Raw genomic sequence first — 18987 nt, forward strand, 5'->3', positions numbered from 1 at the left:
AAACAAATAACGATATACAATATTTTGGCTAAGAAATACATGTGTGTAACAATGTGACAGTGATATCAGAAGCAGCATAAAAGAAAGACTATTGTACGTATTTCTTAAATAGTGTGACAATGTTTGCACGGCACTACTAAGATTCAATTTCATAATAGGTTTTTAACGCATTCCTCAAAGATTTTAATGCTAGTCGACTGCAAAACAGACGCCGGCAAACTGTTCCATTCCTTAATCGTTCGTGGAAAAAAATGAATAAGCATACATCTCCAGATATGCTTTTGGAATTGAGAACATGCAATGATTGCTTGACCTGACGTTTCTAGCCTGCCTGGGAGCAAAATAGGGTGTGGTTTCAATATTGAAGTGGCCTTTTGATAACAAAAAAAAAGAAATTTATGTCTAGCCAACTTCCGCCGTTGACCAAGTGGAGGCAAATGAAGCAACCAAAGCATTTCGGAAAGAGAGTCAGTACGATAATACCGGGAAAGAAGGAACCTTGCAGATTTTCTCTATCTTCTCAATTTGGTTTATTAATCTTGATTGAAATGGATCCCAACTGACACTGGCATACTCTAACGTCGGTCTAATGTAAGTTAAATATGCAAGTAGTTTGACGGGTGTCGTTGCTACTTTTAATTTTCAGCGAAGGAACCATAACATTTTTTTCTGCAGCTCCACAAATTCTATGTGTGATTTCCACCTTAAGTCTTTCGAAATTGTTAAACCTAGGTATTGTATCGTTTCAGCTTTAGTTAAAATTGTTGAGTGCATCTCATAATTACAATCAATAACACGCTTTTTTTGTTTGTAACTCTGAGCATGACTGATTTAGATTCGTTAATTTTCATTTTGCTTTTTGCGGCCCAAACTTCTACAGCTTTAAGGGCTTGACGAAGTGACACCTGATCGTTTTGGTTATTGATTTCACGATATAATAAACAATCGTTTGCAAATAACCAGATGGTTATGTTGTTACTTATGTGATGAGCAATATCATTTATGTAAACTAAAAAAAGAAGTGGTCCTAAAACGGATCCCTGTGGAACGCCTGAGGTAATTTTTAATTGGTTAGCTTTGTTACCATTTATTTTAACGTATTGTTTCTGATCTGTAAGATATGAGCGAATCCACATATCATAATTTATATTCATTTCCATCAGTTTTTGATTAATTAGCTATGTATGACCAGATCAAAAGCCTTCGAGTAATCTAAACATATAGCGTCGACCTGCTTTCTATTGTTCAAGGAAGCTGAAAAATCATTGATGGTTTCTATGAACTGTGTGACAGTCGAAAGGTGCTGTCGAAATCCGTGCTGGTTGGGAAAAAAAGCTTTCTTGTCTTCAAGGTAGATGTAGATTGACTTTGAAACTATGTGTTCACGTAGTTTGCAGCACACACATGAGAGTGAAATTGGCCGATAGTTTCCAATATGTTGCCTTTCACCAGACTTGTGAACCGGAACCACTTTTGTGACTAGCCAGTCATCTGGGACCCGTTTTTGTTTTAGCGAAGAATTAAAAATGATCTCTAGATATTGAGCTACCCATTCCGCATATCTGCGCAGAAAGGCATTTGGTATGCTGTCTGGAGCTACAGATTTCTCATCGTTAATTTTAAGCAAACAAGCTACAATGCCTTCATGCGAAACTTGAATATTAGGCATTGGTGATGTGTACGGGGATTTCAGAGAGAGGGGAGAAAGACCATCTGCAGAAATGTCAGTAAAGGCAGATTGAAAAAAATCATTAAAACATACTGCCATACACGAGTTGTCCGACACAAGTTCGCCACTAGTGACAATGGCACTTGGACCTTCGTTATTATGCGACAAATGGCGCCAAAAATGGTGCGGATCGTGCTTCATAAAATTAGGTAATGTCACGCCTTAGTAATTTGTTTTAGCAGCAGCCATATTTGTTCTCGATATAGAGCTTAGCGCCGAAATTTTATTATGGTCTTTTTTCACTTCTGTCTCTCACAGTTAATTTTCCGCTTTAGATGTATAATTTCGAGGGTTATCCACGGGTTCTGTTTATTTATTTTCTTCTTCCGAGTTGGCACAAATCTGTTTACGCAGTGAAAAACTATATCTTTAAATGCAATCCACATCGCATTGACGTCATCCGTCGAAGTGAATTCATCAAACCACAGATGATCAATGAAATCAAAACAGATGAAGATGATCAATAATGCTTGTGTCATAAGCTCTATCGAAGCACAGAACATGTGTACTGCTACCAGCCTTCGGGTATACAGCGGTAGACTTTATCTCCACATAAACTAGCTTATGATCCGTGAGGCTGGTTTCAGCTGATACGTCGTAGTCTTCAAATCGCCCGTCTAGGAACACCAAGGCTAATATAGATCTTGATTTCCCAACTGCACGTGTGCACTCATGAACTACTTGTTGTAAATCCTTACTGAAAGCTATTTCTAGAAGTAGTTCACAATGAGCATCTTTGCAAGGCTGAACACTTGTTTGATCGTTTGTAAATTTTAGCTTTTTCCCTATAGTCATACAACCTGAGAATTACAGGTCGAGGCCGGGTGCTCTTTTTTCCTATCCAATGTATTTGTTCCACGGTACTCAAGTTGATGCCAAGTTTTTCTTCGAATGCACCCACTAACACTTTCACTTCAAGGTCAGTTAAGGATTCCTTCTCGCCTTCTGCTATTCCAAATACCACTAGGCTATTCCACCTACTTCTGTCCTCAAAGCTGTCCATTCTTTCCTGCTACTGCCAAAGTGTACTCTCTAACTGTTTTACTGTTTTAGACAATTGAGCAATGGTACTAATGATACGACGGCGTCAATGGTACGACGCCGTCAGCAAAAATGCACCGCGCAATTTAAAAAAACAAAAACAAAAAAAACGAGGGAAAAAAAAATAATGCGGGGCCATGACGTATGTGTCACGCAATCCTTAAGCTCTGGTATGGGAGAACGCAAGGAAAGAATTTTGCTTGAGGAGGCCAGACGGGGCAAGTGGAAGGAGTGTTTCAATTGGCAATGGCCCTCATCAATCATGGGCTTGCGGCACTGAAATATTTCTATCTCAGCTATTAATGAACCTATTTGAAAAATTATTGCAGCAGAACGCTCCCTAGAGGGCACGGAACAACTTCCAGCGCATAACTGAAATTTGATATTTGCTGTTTTGGGGGACCCTAGGTAGTTCGAGAAATTGGATGGTGGCTTTACAACTGACTAAGAGGATGCTCTAAATGGTTCTTGGGACGAACGCGCGGCTGAAGGAGGACGACAACAGAAACGACCTTGTGCATTGAGGAATGAATGGGAAAGAAAGTGTGCCGCGGCTTCTTTGAAGAAGTTCGAGCTCAAAAAACAAAGTGTTGGCTGACTCCGAGATGGTGTCCTCATCCAAACCAAAATAAACTCTTTAAAGCAGTGAAACACAGCACTAAGGTGTTGTGCGTTGGCTGAGAGTATGTGAAGACCAACGTTACTAGACTAGCTTCAGTTGTAAAACTCTCCACCCGCGTGCTTACAGCCGCTGTCGCCACTTCTGTGACAGCCACCAGGTGGCAGCACTGTTCCATCGAGCCCCACTGCAGATGCCTCGCCGCAGCCTTGAACTCATGCAGACGAGCAGTTTGCGCGTTTCGCGCTCTCTGGCGTTCTCCCTTATCCGAATCGGTGATACCATGAGAAAGCGGTATCCACCTACAACAATAAGATTGATGGGGCCAGTTGGTTCATACTGAAAGAAGGGTAAATTGCACGAAAGGAAGAAGGGCGTACAGCGTACTGCAGAAGCTGCATTTCTAAATGCCGTGTGTTTCTTCCTTACCATACGACAATTCGCTGCGCCACAACGTCTTCTTTTTTCTTTCGTGGGACCGTGGCACCGAAATTAAAAAAGCGCAAAGTATGTTGGCCACAATCAAGTGCCTACTTTGGGCACCTAATGTAGCTACCGAAAGAATATAGAAGAAAACGTGAGACGCTTGGTCCACCGAGAACCATACGCGTACTGCTCGGTATCCTACACTGGCGAGACAAGACTTTCCAAAGAGGTTGCGCTCAAACGAGCGCGGTGCGTTGAGTCCCCAGAGTGATGGCGGTGAGCGACGATACTTTCTTTTTCTCATCTGCTAGCCAGAAAATGCCTAAAACTCTGCCAGGTGAAAATCCACTCGGCCAGAGAAAAGCGAACCCGCACCAAAGTGCGCCGCGCAGTGGTTGGGGTAACACTAGTTTGCATAGTGTTCTGTGGTAACACCAGAAAAACTCATGCGCTCTGGCTGCCTCTGGCAGCCTGCGGGTAGGGTAGCGAGGACAAAAAATTGAAGAGGCTCAATGTGTCCTCGCGAATAAAAGTCGAAGTAGAAAAAATAAATAAGAACTTAGTTACCTTGGCTGACTTTAAGAGTTTGACATGGATGCTTTGGCGTAGGCGAAAAAAAAAAAATGTTGGCATTTTTTATGTGTCATGACGGCACGAATGAACCACCACAACGCTTCATCTCATGCGACCTCGCTGCTGGCTTTTTCAACTTGTCTTACAGTGCATTGATTTGGATTGTCTCGTTGTATTGTCCGATGTAAGACTTTAGAACCGTCAATGTACCTTTGGCGTCCAATATTTATAGTAACACCAAACCCACGAAGTTCCGCAATTGAAAATCTAAAGCACAACTTTGGGAATGGTAATGCACCTTTCACATCAAAACTTCATGAGAACTTTATACCCATAAATTTCGGAATTGACATCCATGCTCTGCATAGATTCCACGGCCTCCGCAAGATGCCATGACGAGTCCATTCGCCATCAAAACGCCCTTGAAACTTTGTGCTCGGATGGGGCTGCTTGGCGTTATGTGACTCCTGGTGCATGGGCGCTGCCGCGAAATCCAGTTTGAGTTCACAAGGTTCGCGCTGAAATGTCTTTCCGAGCATGAAAACGACATTCTCAAGAAAATTCATAATGATTTCCGGCACCGGGGATTGCTTGGGTGGACGGTGCATTGACAGCACGAAAAAATTTAGGGGGGGAGGGGGGGTCTGAAGCCCCATAAGCTCCCCCCCCCTTCCCCTGGCTACGCTCCTGCTAGTCTAGTAACGTTGGTCGAGACAGTTTAGGTTTACTTGCCAAATTTTGAGAGAGAATCTCACTTGTGACAAAGTTCAGGCCTCATAACAATCAGCTTGGTATCAGTTGATAGAGATTGCTCATATCTGAAAACTTTTGCTACTGTATGCAACTCCTTTTTATTCGTGTTAAGGATGTACGACTCGATTTGCAATGGTTTTTGCAATTTTTTAAAGGTATTTTATTCGCTGTGCATGTTATTAACCCCACCTTTGTTTTCTTATTGAATAAAATAAACACTAGTCCTTATTATTCAAACTGTAATAAGTAGTTTTTAAAATTTTTTTTAACATGTTTACTAGAGAGTAGCAGCATCAGGCGACATGGTGTCAACCCGTCTTCACATAAAACAAAGTTCTGTGTCACTTGGGGAATTTAGAAATGTCAGCTTGGTAGACACCCTGATAAGTTTAGTTACAATTTGAATTACTGAAGTGTCCAGAATAATTGGAAATAATTAGAAATCACTGATTACCGCACACCAAAACACAGAATCGTAGACCGTAGAGACCCGCCACATGAGCACGACATTGGCGAAATTCCTCGAAACCCAGAAGTAGAAAGTGGAAGTAATGATGTCACTGATGACATCACATACATGAAGGTGGCGTGATATTTATCCGGCCATTCAGTGCAATACAGTTGCCTCCGAATTCGGTTGACCTAAAGTTAACCTAAAGAACTCCAACACCATGGTGCGAGTGCCACTAAGAGAAAATTGTGAAGATTAGGGTTGCCTACCATTTTTTCTTGTTTTTTTTTGTGAGAGTTATTATTCAAGGAAAGTTTTTTGTAGACTAATACAATTTTGGTTAATATTTTTGCAGCCTGAAGCTGCTGAGGCCACCAAACTGAATGCGGTGTACATGGCTCTGCCAGGTCATGAAGCAAGTACAAGTATTGAAGGCGCATCGCGAGTCATCACTGCTGAGGAAGAAAAGGTCATCTATGGACTCAACACCCTTCCTGTTGAGCCACCACCTTCAATCATCATCACTTCATCGTATTCGCTGGCTTGTGGACCGATGGTGCAGGACAGTGACCCTTCAAGTGTGTCACACACAGAGTATAGTGGCGGACACAAAACAGTGAGGAAAGGTCTCAGCAATGCAGCGAAAGCAGATAAGCCTTCCGATGATGGAACATCCACCTTCTGGTGCATGGACAGCAACATCTCAAAAGCACAGATAGAAGTCATCCACGAGGTAGTAGACATGCAGCAGCAAACTTCGTGCAACCAGACTGAAGTGCCATCAGAAGTGAACCAAACTGTCAACCCTTTGCAACCCCATTCTCTGTGCTCTTCTGGACACATTGGAGATGGAGTCATTGCAACCGTAAAATCAGCAGATACAGAATGTCAGCAACCAGAAGAAAAAGTGCCAGTGAACTGTGCCTTGGTCAGTAGTGTGCCATGTTCTCCCAAAGCTGTTAAAGTTCGGCACACCAAAAGCAAACGGCATCATTGTGCGCCTTCAAACTCTGATTTGAGTGGTGTGTCTATATGGGTCGATAGCGGTGGTCAGCTGACCTATGTGCGGGACAGGCCAAGTGTTTTGGCCGGCGCGTTGCAGCTAGAAGGTGCTGTTTCAAGGTCTCCGAGGAGCATGCAGGACTTGACTGAGGGCTTCACTGTCCTGAATCACATCTTCAAGTGGCTATCAACACCATCTCTGTGCAAGTAAGATAATTTATATATTTGTGCAGCCATGCATATGCATGTGAACTTCCTTCCAAAAAGCAAATAGGCCAATGAGATCATAGAGCTAAATTTGTTTTAGTGCTAGTTATGACTAGTTATTAGTAGTTGGCAAGGTCGCATTTCTTTCAGCTTCTGCTACAAAATATGAATAATATTGCCATTGCTGTGTCTCCTGCTATTGTTGCTGACAAGCTAGCCAATATGTTTCTATTGCTGTCATCAACATTAAGTTGTATGTTGAAGGCCTTTCGCAGCTATTTCCAGTGGACTCCATCCTAAGCCTGAAAATGTCATCTAATTCCTGTCACACTAGAACATACTGTATCTATAAAACACCTTTTTCTGTCATCAAGTATGTGCAGTGCTGTGACCATTAAGAGTTTTACTTCAGCCAACCGGAGTAGAGAATGAGAAGAAAAACTGTGTTGTCTTACTGTAATTGCACAGCACCAATTGAACTAAAGCTTCTCAGACGGTACAACTGGCTTCCTAATGAGCAGCTACTTCTCTCACCCACTTTGTTCAGTACTTTCACAGCACAAAAAAATTCTGGCAGAACTCCTCTCACGATGACTGTTCAGCTGTAATGTGATTAGCATTCAAGTAATGTAGCCGCATATAGCACTGCTGTACACATCTAGTACAGCCGAATCTCGTTAATTCGAACATGCTTAATTTGAACTGCCGTTTTATTCGAACTGACGCCGTGGTCCCGCCAAAGCTATATGCATTCCAATGGCTGAAAACGTCCAGTAATTCGAACACGCAAGTATTTGGGACGGTTAATTCAAACATACTGCTCTCTGACAATGCTCTTAGTAGCGTGCCCAATCACGCAGCGGCCGCCTCCTACCAGCATTGCTCTGACCTCGCCATAGAGGAAAGGCTTAAAAGAAACTCCTGAACGCTGCACTCGAAAAAAAAAAAGGAAATGCATAACTTTCACTTTCTGTGAAATAGCAAGGTCGCCGTTTTTATGTTGTGCCGTAATGCCCCAGCCACACTAGCGGCAAAACACATTCTGTGGGAGGGATTGGTCGTGGGCGGATTTCCCATGGCTCGCTGGGGCGGCAAGCGAGCCTTGAGCACAGGAGATCAATAAGAGTGAACCCTACAGTGACCTACCTGCGGGAAACTCGTATGATGTGGACCCGCCCGACTGCTCTATTTGTACTTGCATCTGGTTCAGCCAGATTGCTTGTTTTACACATCGTCTGCTTGTGTCAGCTCTCACTCGTGCTTGTTTTGGTTGACTTGGGTGGTCTCGCTTGCACTAGCTTTTTAACAATGACGCTTCTAAACCGAGACGTCCCGATTTAAAGGTTGTTGGAGACAGTCAGCCATATCTGATTCTGTAGGACAAGACAGATCCTGAATGCAAGGACGCGAAAGCAACACCCAATACCTCATTCTCGTTGTATTTTGAATGTGGCGATGCCGCAACAGAAGGGAGCACACCAACATGATTATAATCACTGGCTATGACTTCATCATTTTGATAAGACATGAACGCAGAACAAAGAAGGTAAACACAGTGCTGATCTGTCAGCAGATGAAGGAAAAAAGATGAAGGAAAAAAATTGTTTAAGCTTCACCTTCAAGAGTGGAACGCGATAACGTTATCGCACCCCATTTGCACCGCCCACTCATTCGTTCGGCATGCTTTTGAGTCACACAATGACGAAACGTGCACCTGACCAAGCGGAACGAACCAAAGAACTCAGTGTTTCAGAAGGAGAAACGATCTATGCTAGCCAAACGTCGTAATCAGCATGGACAGCCGGGCCGCGACGCACCATGAAGGCGGACGCGATCATGGGGCTGATGCTTCAATGGGATCGTCCTCTATCTCGCTTGGGAGCACCACGCAGACGTATGGCTCCTCGCCAGCAGCACGGCACATATTGCAGGGGATGCTTTCCCACCAGACACTCTACGGTGCAGCGATCACGTCAGAGGTGTCCCACATCGAAAGCTGCACCTAGGAATCGCGCTGTGAGCGGAAAGAGGAGCCGTGTCACACGGGCGAGTGGCGCGGCACCTGTCGTGGCAGCGCCGTACGTTGCAAGGAGGGAGTCTTCTGTGTTTGCCGCAAGATGGCTCTGCGTGTGCGCAGAGCGCAGAAAAAATGTAGCGGAAACGTACTTTGCTACTCGTGTAACTGCGACTTCTGTAATTTACATGCTCATAATTACCGATATACACCACAGTATCACTTTTTATGGCACGTTTCTAAGGTAACACTGCATTCACTAAAGGCGCTTTTGTCGTACTTTGAACCATCGAACTCGTGGTTGAGTGGAAGCATCTCCGTCTCACACTCCGGAGACCCTGGTTCGATTCCCACCCAGCCCATGTTGCAAGCTGTTATTATTTATGAAGCACCTTCTGGGATTTATCGCTCACAGCCAACGCCACCAATGACTCCGGCTTTTCTGCAACACGAGCTCCTTAACGCTTTCACATTAAAATATGCAAGCACGCAGAAGGAAGCAGCGGCAGCTGCCCAGTCTTGGCCTCGGCAACTCCATTGCTTCAGTCGCAGTATGTGGCAGAGGTAATTAGCAGCATCGAGCAAGCTGGTGGAAAATCAAATCGGTTTCATTCCTCGCAAATCACCCAGAAGTATAATATTATCTCCTTGTTGAATATTGCACTCCATAATATGCCGGAGACAAGAAAGAACCTGGAATGGCGAATTTCGTGGCATATATATACCACCTATGTGGACGGAACGATTCTTAAAAACGATCTTAATCCAAAGTGCCTTAATATCAATGGGGACAGGAAGCAAACTAAAGTCAATATTATTGCGAATCATTAACGTAACTCCCCCACCTCTACCATGCCGGTCCTTCCTTACCATTACATAAGACATGGGAGTTACCTCACTATCTAATGTATCTGTATGAAACAATGTCTCAGTAATCATTACAATATCCAGATCATGCTCTAAAATCATAGCTTCGATATCCTCGACCTTATTAGTATGCTTCTTGCATTCACATTCAATATCCTGAAGGAATCGCTTTCCAAAATTCAAGCGGGGTCATCCTGAAGGCGTGCTTGATATTCATAGCGCTCTTTAGTGATTTCATTCTACGCATAAAGGACATTATTGACTTTGATTTTGTCATATAGAAGTTTAACATTTGCTCCCTTTGACCTTTCCTTCTTTGTAGAAACCCATAGACATTTACGTACCTCAACAATCCTTTTCGAATAATCCTCACTGATGCTTATATTCGTACCCTTAAGCTTAGAGCAATGGCGTAAAATTGTTGATTTGTCTCTGAAATCAGCCACCCTCAAGATAGTGGGTCGGTCTCTAGCTTCAATCTTTTTACCTAGGCGATAGAGTCTTTCAATTGAATTTATTTTCAGCTTCAAAAGGCCCCCTAAACACATGGGCGACTTCAATGCCAAGGTAGGCAAGAAGCAGGCTGGAGACAAATCAGTGGGGGAATATGGCATAGGCACTGACCTGATAAGCTGTGGTGTGCCCATTCCTGCTGCCATTACATTTGAAGACTTTGCAGATGTCGGCAGCGCAGTGTCGTCGTGTGCCAAACTGAATGATGACGAAACAATGAACCTTTTTCCAATTCAGCTATGCCCATGTGCATACCCTCACTCCCGCTGCATACAGAGCTGCACAGCCATTACCACAGGGCACGTGTGCGACGTGAGTGCGTGATCCATTGAATGAACCATGGCAATTTCTTGAGCTTGAGGGACTGAATAATTATTTTTTATTGTGTTCGGGGCAAATATTAGTTAAAGGAAACACTTCATCAGTTCGTAGCAAATACTGCAAGCAGTTTTGTCGACGAAAGCGAGCCATAAGCTCAGCGTTTGCGATGAGTCTCATGCCATACATTCACTGTACTGGTGGTTGCACAAACCGACGGGGAATGTTGAACGTAGTTTACTCATGTGGCGTGCCCGGGTAATTTCTAAAAAAAAGAAGAAAGAAACTACACTATGCTACTAGTGAGTCATCCTGCAATTCTTGCTGAGTGAGGCAAGCCGGCATTTTGGTAAAAGGACGACACCAGCGCTGCGAACATTTGAACATAACTTTCCACCCTACAACTGATTTGTAAGTTTCAATGATGTTTTAATCTGTGAGTATGTATATCACAGGGCTTTTAGCATTGGCTGAAAAATGCATTATCGCATGCAGATTTACTTTATTTATTTATTTGGTACATACTGCCGGCCTGAGTGTCAGGCCTTGGGCAGCAGTGGGTATATATGAAACAGTACAAGAATAAATGATCAATACAAGGGTACAGAAATTCCTTATCAATAGCATCCTAACACTGCGCGTAACAGCACTCGACACTGCGCATAACAAAGTGAGCATTCAATATCGCAGCTCATATATATAAAGCAAGAAACAATACAAGAATAAGTGAAACAATACAAGGATACAAAAATTCCGTATAAACAGCATCCTAATGTTGCACATGACAGCGGTCGCACTGCACATAACAAAGAGAGTATTCGATGTCACAGCTCAGGGAACAACCGTGCATGAATAAAAACGCATGAAAAAAAAAACGCTTGATAAATAGAAGGAAATTACTTATCGCAAACAGTCAAGCGCGCACATGAAAGACGAAATAGTGGGGCTTTCAATTACCTGAGCGGGCAGGTCGTTCGAGTTACAGATTGTAAGCGGGAAGAATGAGTATTTAAAAGCATTCGTATTGGCAAAATATTCGCCGACTTTCCTGGAGTGAAAGGATTGAGTTTGCCATCGCTGTACTGGTTGAAAGTGTAAATTCTTATCTAATCCTTATTGGTCATGATACAGTAAATAGAAGCGTTTAGTCTATCACGATACCACCTTGTCTCCAAGCTCTCCATATTGGCTGTCTGTAAAATGGAACATGCTGTGCGGTTACGTGGGGTCAAACAATAAAAGGGATGTCGCCACAGAGGCCATGGGAATGCATCGCACGAGACCAAAGCGACACACTCACAGTGCCGCATTGTAGCCAACTCGGGAGTCTTCTTTTTTTTTTTTCCAGGTAAAGCAATTTTACGCACTTGACAAAACTTTTAATTATGCAAAAAAGAAGTGAGGTGTGCAGACACGACACAAGAGTAGAGAAGTGGACAACACGAACGCTGACTACCAACTGTAGGGAGCACTGAGGCGAAAAAAGAAAGAAGACACAAAACTCATCTGCGCATGCTCAGGAATGCTAACACCACGTGTCAGTCGGGTACACGTACCGGTCTACGTGAGAGATGACTCTTAAGGCACTTAATCTCTTCCTTATGTAAAGTAATTGAAGGCTGACTCACGCACGCACTTCCACCATTATAGATATGCCATGCCCCTACCATAAGACGCCTATCTTCGTTCTTATGCGTGTACAATATCGCGCATTCATCTAACTCTGGCGTGCAGTTACAATCTCGGCAATGTAGCGAAAGATTAGGAGGCGATCCACCAGTTAACGACCTTTTATGTTCCATTAGCCTCTGATTGATACACCGCCCCGTTTGCCCTACGTAGAACTGGCCACAGCTAAGGGGAATATTATAAACCACATGCATACGACAGTCAGTAAAACTGTAGTTTTTATTGTGCTTCACTGGGCAAATATCTGTTCGTTTTTTGCCTTTTACCAGCTCCTATTTATTCTGTATGGCAGCACATATCTTACCTAGCTTATTGGGAGCAGTGAAAGCAACATTAACATCATATCTACTTGCAACTTTTTAAAGCCTGTGTGACACTGAATGAATATACGGAATAGCCACTACTCTTTTTTTGCTATTGGTGGTGGAGTAGTGGCTATTCCGTATATTCATTCAGTGTCGCACAGGCTTAAAAAAGTTGCAAGTAGATATGATGTTAATATTAATTGGTCAGTAGGAACTGGTTCACCCAATGAGCCAATCAGGATGATATTGTTATCTGCAGAGGCGTTGATAATGTGCCAGAATTTGGATATGTGGTAACCAGCGAAGGACGAACATTAGTCATAAAAATATCTTCTGGCAGTTTTTAGGGTATTTACATAGGCCTCACATGCAGATTTGTACATCACCCATCTTGATTTGGTTGGTAATTGGTGAGCAAATTGTTAAAAAAAACAGTTTTTTTGTTCAATAAATGCTTGATGCTAATGCTAATGCATGGTGCCTGAGGATTAGAAGTGATGGCATGAATAGGAATGCGCTTCCTTGTTAATTGTTTCACTTCATCTATGAACAGTCTTCAGTTAGATTGAATGGTGCGCCCATCAAAAGCTTAGAAGAAGACATCAATAAAGTGGGATAAATAGAGATGTGCTTCCTTGTTAATCGTTTTAATTCATCTATAAACATTTTTCAGTTAGATTGAATGGTGCGCTCATAAAAAGTTTGGAAGAAGACATCAATAAAGTCGGATAAATAGGGATATGCTTCCTTGTTAATAGTTTCACTTCGTCTATGAACAGTGTCCAGTTAGCTTGAATGGTGCACTCGTCAAAAGCTTGGAAGCAGACATCAATGAAGTTGGATAAATAGGGATGTGCTTCCTTGTTAATCATTTCACTTCATCTATGAACATTCTCCGGTTAGATTGAATGGTTCGTGTCACGATCTGCCCAAGTTCGTGAACGAGGGAGAGCTCAAGGCACCCTCCATCAGACAGACGCTCCACAGCGTGGTGGTGAGGTGATTAACGATGACTGACTGCCAAGCAATTATGCGGTTACGGAACAGGAATGCCTGGCAGCTGTTTTCGCCGTACAGAAGTTTCGGTGTTATTTTTATGGTAGACCATTCAAGATTATCACCGACCATCATTCTTTATGCTGGCTGGTCAGTTTGCATGATCCCTCTGGTCACCTCGCAGGTTAGGCGCTGCACCTCCAGGAATATGACTTTGTGGTATCGTAGAAGAGTGGCCATTGTCCTGCTGATGCAGACTGCCTCTCTCGGATTCCTCTTGCAGCTACTGACTGCGATGCTGAGAAGTTTGACAACTGTCTCGTTGCTGCTACTTCTATGTTCCCTGAGATGGCAGACTTTCAGCGAGAACAACGCAATGATTTTACCATCGATCCGCTTTTTGTCAATGCCCGTACTTCTCAAGGCAGCGGTCGCTTTACTGTCTGTACTCTACAAAACTATTTACTCCGGGCATGGAGTGCATTTTCTGCTTGTCGGCCTAAAAAGTCTCTGGTCCAGCGTTCTACGTGCCATGCATCATGATGCGACATCCGGCCATTTCAGCTTCATACAAATGCTACACCGCATGCAGGAGCACTTTTAGTGGCCCAAGATGTACGAAACAACCAAGTGCTATGTCGCTAGTTGTAAAAGGTGCCAACGTCACAAGCGACCAACCACTGCAGCCCTGGGTCCCCTTCGGCCATTGACATCACCCACTACGCCGTTCAAGCAAGTAGGCATTGACCTTTTGGGTCCATTCCCGTTATCTAACAAGAACCATCGGATAATTTGTCTGCGTAGACCATCTTACGCGGTATGCAGACACTGCAGCCGTTCCCTCTTCCACCGCTGCTTGCGCGGTGGTCTTCCTGCTGTGTTTCGTGGTACTTTGTCATGGCCCACCATGCGTCATCATCAGCGACTGTGCCCGCCAGTTCACTGGTGATGCTATTGCATAATTTATTTATTTATTTAAAATACCTTACAGGCCCCATGGGGGCATTGTGTAAGGGGGGTTACAGAGTAAGCAGCCTTCTAAAGTGGTATACAAAAGATACACCTCAATACAGGACTCACCAACATTACTATCAAGATTGAAACATGAAACACAAACAACTGAAGTAATGAAAGGCCACAAAGGTACACTTAAGGAAATAACTTGAGTAAAACTTAACGTAAGGCATTAATACTAGAAAGTCAAATACACAAAAAATGAACATATCAGGGAGTACAATTCTTGAAGTGATATTAAGGGAAAAAGACGCAAAAAAAAGCAATAATATATACAGAGCATACAAGTGAACACACGATACAGCATAACATAGCAATTCACAAGAGCGAGATAGCAATGCATAAAAAAAAAGTATCACAAGAAGTTCGAAGCAGATTGCCAAGTGTTAGAAACAAGATAAAGTGATTTGTAAGTGCTGTTATGAAAAATGCTCGTGTAGGAGATGACGAAATTTTTCTTGATCTGACTCGGAAGCAATGTGATCAGGCAGATTGTTCCACAAGCGAATGGCCGTAGGGAGTGCGGAAAAGTTAAAAGCATGTGTCGTACCGTACATGCGCGCAAAACTTAAGTGGTTATATAATCGACGAGACGTGCTCGAGGCGGTCTGGATATGTAGTGTGGATTGTGTGGCATTATAAACATATTTGTGAAACAAGGATAACAAAGCGATATTACGGCGAAGAACTAAAGGCTGTATGGAATGATCGAGTTTCATTTGCGTTACGCTGGAGTGATGGCTATAATTACGTGAAATGAAACGGGCAGCTCGGTTCTGGACTGATTCAAGCATGTCGATTAAGCATGTAGGATGTGGGGACCAGATGGATGATGCATACTCGAGCTGTGGACGAACAAATGTCTGATAGGCCAATTTGCGGATGTTTGAAGGTGAATTACCCAGATTACGACGTAGGTAACCTAATGTCCTTGAAGCTTTTGCGCAAACGGCTGCAATATGGTCTGTCCAGGAGAGATTTTCGGTTAGGTGAACACCCAAATATTTATACGATACTGTATGAAACAATTCTTTATTATTGACGTTGTATAAAAAATGAGAGTTGTCACGCTTACGGCTAAAAGAAATTACCTGACATTTTGATACGTTTAAAGACATTAACCAGGTGTTACACCAATTATGAATTAGGCTAAGGTCATTTTGAAGGGTCAGGTGGTCATCAGTACTGTTAATTGATCTGTAAATAATGCAGTCGTCAGCGAAAATACGTAAGCGAGAAGAAACATTAAGTGGCAAATCATTTATGTAAATTAGGAACAGTAAAGGGCCCAAAACGCTGCCCTGAGGCACACCAGAAGTAACGTAAGTAGGAGACGAAGCAATATTATTAACTACTGTGAATTGTTGACGATTCGAAAGAAAATTACGAAGCCATGTTAAAGTGAAGGAGTCAATTCGAAGTGCAGTTAATTTAGCAATAAGGCGACAGTGAGCTACACGATCAAATGCTTTGGAAAAGTCAAGGAAAATGCAATCGGTCTGCTGGTTATTGTTCATGTTAAGGTGCAGGTCAGTCGTGAATTCGAGTAACTGTGTCTCACATGATAATCCTTTCCTGAATCCATGTTGATGGCGAAAAAAAAAATTATTGGACTCTAGGTGATTATAAATATGAGAAGCAATTATATGTTCGAGCATCTTGCAGCAAATGCAGGTCAATGAAATTGGGCGGTAATTTTCCGGGGAGTGTTTATTCCCAGTTTTAAATATGGGTATGATTTTGGCCATTTTCCAGTCATTGGGCAGCTGTCCCGATGACAAAGACTGCTTGAATATATGGTACAGAATGTTACTGGATATAGAAATGGTATTTTTTAATATCTTGGAACTAATATTGTCAATACCAGATGAAGTAGAAAACTTCAAATTATTAATAAGACATGCAATTCCCTCCACCGAGATTTCAATACTTTCCATGAATTGCCAGTCATAATCAGCAACATCAGGTACATTGGTATGATCCTCGCGACTGAAAATCGATGAAAAAAACGTATTAAACGCAGAGGGGCACTCATTGTCAGGAAGGGGAGTATTTGTATCACTATGCAAGGCTATCCGGTTAGAGTCACGGTCAGGTGATATAACACGCCAAAACTTTTTCGGATTCGAATTTAAGAGAGAAGGTAAATCTGTGGAGAAATATTTATTTTTAGCTGCAGCTAAGGCAGAACAGTACGTTTTTAAGCAAAGGCTGTACCTTTCCCACGAAGGAGCAGTATTGACGCGTTTAGCGGTATTGTACAGACGTTTCTTTTTATTTCTGAGCTTACGTAGGGCATTAGTAAACCAAGGATTTGTTTTGTCATTTGTTATCGAGATTAACGGGATATATTTGTTAATTAGAGCAGACATTTTATTCTTGAAACATACCCAGTTATCTTCCACCGAGCGATTATAAAAAGAAGGAAGTAGCGTGCGGTTGAAAAATACTTCAAGTTCATCGTTTATTTTAGAGTAGTTTGCTTTGTTATAATCACGTATTATTTTCTTTGAGATCCCAGAAAAGGGTAGTGGAACACTGATTGTTACCTGAAGTAGATCATGATCGCTAAAGCCGTTTAGATGAATTACGGTTTCAATCGTTTCGGGAGTGTTGGTGAGTATAAGGTCTAGAATGTTAGTACCACGGGTTGGTTTGTTAATGACCTGGAACAGGTTAAGATCTAAAGTTAAGTTAAGAAAATCCACAGATGTTCGACAAGATGATGATAAATTACGCCAATTTATTAGCGGAAAGTTAAAATCACCGAATAAGTAAACAGAATGCGCAGGACAGAGCTGGAGGGCCGTGGTTATGCTATTGCGTAGTTCAGTAACGAAAGAAGTGCTGTAGTCAGGTGGACGGTAACAGGCACCTACCAGTAGTTTGGTCGTATTTATTATTACTTCAACCCACACAATCTCAAGAGATGAGTTCGAGTCGATAATAAGTGAAGATAATGATTTTTTAACACCAAGAAGAACGCCCCCGCCTCTCTTGCTAGTTCGATCTTTGCGGTAAATATTGTAAGAATGGTTATCAGGAAGGATTTCGTCGTCTGTAATGTCAGGATTTAGCCATGTTTCGGTAAGAACAAGAATATTAGATTCGTTATCGTCAAGCAGAGAGCAAACTAATTCGCGCTTGGGCATGATGCTTCGTATGTTTGCGTAAGATAGTGTTAACAAAGACCCATTGATAGGTAGCTTTGACTGTGGAAGAGCCCGTGGGCAAGTGCTTATGTCTAGCTATCTTTGCGACATGACAACGGTATCAGTGTTTTTGTCGTACGTGTAAGTCTGGTTACTTATAAGCAGCCGATCTACTGACAGTTTAAAAGGAACTTTTTGAGGTTTGGCGAAGTCAAGCAGCTTCCTTCTCGCTTGTCGCGTAGCTGGCGAGAAATCTTCACCGATTGAATATTTTAAGCCTTTTAATTTGTGTGCAGATGACAAGATGCGTTGCTTGTCTTTGAAAAAAGTTAGTTTAGCTATTATAGGTCTGTTCTTTCCTTCTTGGTATTTCCCAAGCCTATGTACGCGTTCGAATTGCGAACTGATTGTTGCAGTTTGCAGTTTTTCAGAGCAGAATTTTATTACTTTCTTTTCAGGGGTCACCCTGTCCTCTTTAGGGTCATCTTCTATCCCGAAAAACAGCAAATTGCTTCGTCTGAGCCTGTTTTCTGCGTCCTCACATCTTGAAGTTATTGTTTGCAGCTGATCTGAGACATCACGTAAAGTTCTGCTTCCTTTTTCCTTCACGCTCGAGTTTGCAGCGCTTTCTGAGGAAGTGGCCAATTCAAGCGCCGCAACCTTGGCTGTTAGAATGATGAGTTCATTATAAGTGGCAGCTTGTTTGTCCTTTGCGCTTTTTAATTCCGCCAAGAGCGCCTCTTGTGCGGCCTCTAGTTTCTGTATCGACTCAAGAGCCGAGGTAAACGCATCTGCCTCAGCTTTTGACATTGGACCTGGGTTCGTCTCAACGTCGCCAGAAAGCAAGAGGAGCAACTCAAACATAGCAGAGTAGAGCGAACACAGGAGTAAATTAGAACGCTTCAAGACATCAATCCACTCAAGTGGGCACGACACCGCGATCAAACAGCAGTTGTTACTCTTAATGCATGAAGCACACCGTACGTAACTAACCTGCAATAGCAGTAGCTGAGTACGCTGCATACTCGATGCGGTGCCGTGCCCGAAGTGGACGCTTGTTGGCTGGCTTTTAAGTCCTCTTCCGGTGGTGTCCGTTGTAGTCCCCAATCGCCGTTGCCAGATGTGCGCGAAAGTCCGGTCTGGATTCGGCGCCGTGATTGCCAAGGCAAGCCGAGGTGGTGTCGCGTCATCGGTGCGCAGTCTGCACGTGCCGGGAAGTGCTGAGCAAACGGCCCAAGTGACGGTCACCTGCAATAGCAGTAGCTGAGTACGCTGCATACTCGATGCGGTGCCGTGCCCGAAGTGGACGCTTGTTGGC

The 18987-nt window shown here is 43.0% G+C and overlaps 1 protein-coding gene across 7 annotated transcripts in view; it reads left to right on the forward strand.

Annotated features, from left to right (window-relative positions):
• The window catches only part of LOC135897804 (uncharacterized), a 419017-nt gene that overhangs the window by 227530 nt on the left and 172500 nt on the right, over positions 1 to 18987 (forward strand). For all 7 annotated transcript variants that reach the window (XM_065426504.2, XM_065426507.2, XM_065426509.2 and 4 more), the window contains one exon: positions 5948 to 6801. In XM_065426504.2, coding sequence (XP_065282576.2) covers positions 5948 to 6801 — 854 coding nt within the window. The remainder of the gene's footprint in view (positions 1 to 5947; positions 6802 to 18987) is intronic.

Source organism: Dermacentor albipictus, chromosome 7, assembly GCF_038994185.2.
Source record: "Dermacentor albipictus isolate Rhodes 1998 colony chromosome 7, USDA_Dalb.pri_finalv2, whole genome shotgun sequence".
Taxonomy (NCBI): Eukaryota; Metazoa; Arthropoda; class Arachnida; order Ixodida; family Ixodidae; genus Dermacentor; species Dermacentor albipictus.